The following is a 3,909-nucleotide window of genomic DNA, read 5'->3' on the forward strand; positions in this document are numbered from 1 at the left end:
GGGTTGTTCGTTTCTTATCTCCCCTCGCCAGCCGGTGTTCCTCGCAAAGGTATTCATATCCACGCTCCCTCGGCTGGTTTCTCTGCAGCTTCTTTTAGCGTGGATCTTTCGGCACGCGCCTCGTGGGTCTCTCGGATCTGACTGCAGAGTCTTACGGACTTTGATTCTGTTCTCTGTGTGTGTGGTGTTGACGGTATTTTGCTTTCCCCCGCTGTGTCGTCCCCTGTCCTCTTCCGCACACTCCTTTCGGCCCCGTTGTTCTGTCTCTCGCTTGGGAGCGAGGGAGACCTGAATCTTCGTGAATAGCGAGGCGCGGGGAGAAGACGCCCGACCTCGGCAGTGAAGGTCGGAGCTGCTTCTCCAGTGGGGAGAGGTTGGCCGCGGGCGCCTTCGCCTTTCAGAATTCAGTCTCAAGATGGAGGCCGCGCGCTCTCGCGGAAGCGAGGAGAGACGCGGGGTCCTCGACCGCGAAGAGCCTGAAGACGGGCGGGTGGCGGGTCTCCACGCCGACGCCCTCGGCGCGAGGAGGAGAGATGGAGACGACACGACGACGGAGGGAGCCGATGACGGCGCACGCCAGCGCGACTCAGGCAGCGGCTTTTTGTATTCTTCGCCTCGGGGGAGTGAGTCGTCCTCCTCGGCTGAGGTAGAACCCGACAACTCGATGTCTTCATCGTGCTTCGCGTCACCGTCTTTTCCAGTCCTCCCTCGGCAGCCCCAGGCGCTTCTCGCATCAGACCACGGCAGCTCTCCTCAGTCGCGAACTCCGGGCGGCTCCAACGTTTCGCAGTCACGCTCCGGCTGCCCGTCTCTCTCGTCATTGTCTTTCTCGTCTGCCTCTTTTTCGTCCCCTGCCGTTTCTCCTTCTGCTAAAGCGGCGGGCGCCGCCGCGACGCAAGATTCTCAGGCCCCTCCTTCGGAGGCCAATTCCCACTCCTCAGCCTCGTCCCTGCCTTCGTCACCCTCAGCCGCGGCCTCGACTCCGCTGCCAGCCTCCGTCTGGTCTCTCTCCTGTCTCCCTGCGTCGTGCGTCTCCGCAGATGCGGCTGCGGACGCTGTTGGCAGTCGCGAAGGTCCCAGCGACTCGCGCGCCTCTTCCTCCTCGTTGTCCTCTCGTCCCAGCCCTTCTGGGCCGTCGGCCGCCGCAGCGTCGTCGTCTTTTTCTGCGCATGCGAGTGCCTCGTCCGAGGCCGAATCCGCGTCTCCCGCCTCCTCGACGCCCTCGCGGAGGCCGCGCGCCCTCGCCGCCGGCGTCGCTCGTCCCCCCGCGGGGCTCTCCTCCGTCCCCGCCCCCCTCCCGTCGTCTGGCGCGTGTTCGCCGGCCTCGGAGCGGACGAGGCTGTCGTCCGAGGGAGCGCATGCGACGTCAGATGAAGGCGCAGACGAGGGAAGGCGCCGCTCAGATGAAGACGACGTAGACGAGGCGAGGGCAGCGGCAGCGGCCGCGAGCGACGAAAGGCCGCAAAAAAAACAGAGGCGGATGATGACTGGGACGACGACTTTGGGAGAGAGCGGAGACGCCGCACCTTCAGTGGGGGCAGCCGATGAAACCGGCACTAGCTCGCACGCCATTGCATGCAGGGCGGGAGGCGCCGCTGCGGCCTCTGCTCCTTCTCTTGCCTCGTTTCGATCTTCGACATCACGTGAGACAGAATCCAACATCGCTGAAGGCGAGACAGCGGAGGCAACAGTTGAGCCGAGTTCAAAGAGAAGAAGGCTGAGTTCCGGGTTCTGCGCTGGCGGAGATGCCGGTGCGCACACCTCGGCCGACTCCCTCGCCGCCTCCGCGGACCCTTCCCTTTCGTCTGTCTCCCTGTGTCCTTCGCCGCTTCCGCCTGCTCATTCTGCTTCTTGCGCGCCGCGAGAGAGCCAGGATGAAGCAGGGCATTCTTCAGAAGACGAGAGAGCGAACGCCGCTGGGGAAGAGGCGGCGCATGCCCCCCAGCGCTGGGGTGCCGATGTGCTGCCAGGTGCTTCGTTCTCTGCTCTGAGCGAGGCGCCAGCCGCGCAGGGCGCGCCAGCCTCGGGCGGAGGCCACCAGGCCGCTTCCGCCAGTTCGTTTTCTCTGATGGGGCTGCGGCGAACCTTCCTGCTGGTCTCAACGGCGTGGTCGGCGCCTCCCGAGATAGACGGAGGAGGCGACGAGTGCGGAGAAGGCGGAGAAGAAAGCCAAGGCGAGGGAGAGAGAGAGGGAGGGAGAGAGGGGGAGGAAGGAGGTCAGGAGGAGGGGCAGCGTGACGGCGAGTTGCTGCGGGATGACGATGCCGCGAGTGTGGAGGAAATGGGGAGCGGCCACGCCGCCATCAGCATCGACAGCGGAGATGAAGAAGACGAGGTCGCGGTGGTTCGCGCTGTGGCTGGCGCTGTGGCCTCTGCGGGTGAGCGCGAGGCGCCCGAGCGCGCAGCGGACGCAGAGGAGGAGGAGAAGGAAGACGAGGGAACCGGAGGTTCGCAGAATGGCGGAGGCGTACCGACGACCCGCGCGTCCCTCGTGCCGCGGGTCGCCTACTCTCCGCCTCAAGGCGACACCGACCAGTCGCGGGCTGCTGGAGTCGGGCACCGTGAAGCGGAGGAAGGTGCTTTCGAGGAGATCGAAGAAGGCGACAACGAGGACTTGGAGATCATCGCGATTGAAGAGGAAGACGACGAGGCCGTCGAGTTTATTCGCGAAGACCAAAACGCCTCGCCGCCCGGCCCTTCTCGGTTTGACGGACTCAGCGGGGGCGGCCTCGGCAGCCTTCCTCTCTTGTTTCCGACGCAAGCGCCCGAGGTCTTTCCGTCGCCCTCCGCGTCGGTAACCCCCCCGCCGCTGGCCCCCCGGCCGGGCGGCTTCTTCGGCGGCTTCCAGCGCCCGCCGCCCTCGCCGCAGCCGGAAGACGACGTACACGTCCCGCGATGTGCAATCTGTCTCTTAAACTTAAAGCGCAGGCACACCGACGTGCTGAGACTCATGGAGGAGAGGGAACAAGACGAAGAGGCCTTGCGGTGCGCGAAGGACGACGGGCCTGAAAGCGACGGCGGCGCGGCGTCGAGAGGCGCCGACGGCGAGGAGACTGCGGCTGCGACGCGTCCCCGCGCGCGCGAGCGAGAGGGCGAGGAAGACGGCGGAGCCTCAGAGGAGGCCCTTGCGGCGGCCTTCGCCCTCACGCAGCCGGCGGGGGCGGCGCCGAAAGTGGGTGAGCGCGGAGGAGACAGCGCCGGCGGAGGAGACAGCGCCGGCGGAGGAGACCGCGCCGGCGGAGGAGACAGCGCCGGCGGAGGAGGCGGGCCTGAGGGCGAGGCCGCCGGCCGGAGCCCGGGCGGGCGGGCCCGCGGCGGCCGGCGGAAGGCGAACGGGCGCGGGAAAGACAAGCTGTCGCATCTTGAGCGCGCCGCGCAGAAACGCAAGTTTACCGAGAAATTCCGCTCCCTCTACTCGCCCGAGGACCACGACCAGACGATGGTTACGGTCTGCGGCCACGCTTTCTGCAAGGGGTGTCTGGAGCGCGCACTTTCCGTCAAAAAAGAGTGTCCCGTCTGCCGGCGGAAAATCCACGGCTCGCGGCAGTACTTCCCCGTATTCTTCTGAGCGCGCGGCAGACGACTGGGCAGCAGGCGCACGAGGGGCGGGCGAGGAGCGCGCAAGAACGAACAGAGAGGAGCTGCAGTCGCCAAGAGGAGACGGAGCCTGCCCCTGTCCTCTTAACCAAAGGCAGCAGTGGCAGTGCCTCCCCGAAGCCGCGAGGCGAACCCGGTGCACATGCCGGGGAAGAAAAGAGCGACTTGCGAAGAAACGCGAGGCAGATGAGAAGCCAAAGCAGAAAAGGGAACAACTCGCAGTAAAACTGGTGTTCTCCATGGTAACTGTAGGGGGCATTTCTTTCTGGAGCATGCCCGTCCTTGTTCTGTCGGGGCCGTGCGGGGCGCGGG

At 66.1% G+C, this 3,909-nt stretch overlaps 1 protein-coding gene across 1 annotated transcript; it reads left to right on the top strand.

The window, feature by feature from the left end:
- Nucleotides 1-415: 415 nt before the first annotated feature.
- BESB_026080 (uncharacterized protein) lies at nt 416-3,568 on the top strand (the record flags this gene model as incomplete). Its single annotated transcript, XM_029361288.1, has 1 exon — nt 416-3,568. The coding sequence occupies one exon, from the start codon at nt 416-418 to the stop codon at nt 3,566-3,568; it is 3,153 nt and encodes a 1,050-aa protein (XP_029215643.1).
- Between the last annotated feature and the right edge of the window lie 341 nt (nt 3,569-3,909).

Source organism: Besnoitia besnoiti (assembly GCF_002563875.1).
Source record: "Besnoitia besnoiti strain Bb-Ger1 chromosome Unknown contig00014, whole genome shotgun sequence".
In the NCBI taxonomy this organism is placed as follows: Eukaryota; Apicomplexa; class Conoidasida; order Eucoccidiorida; family Sarcocystidae; genus Besnoitia; species Besnoitia besnoiti.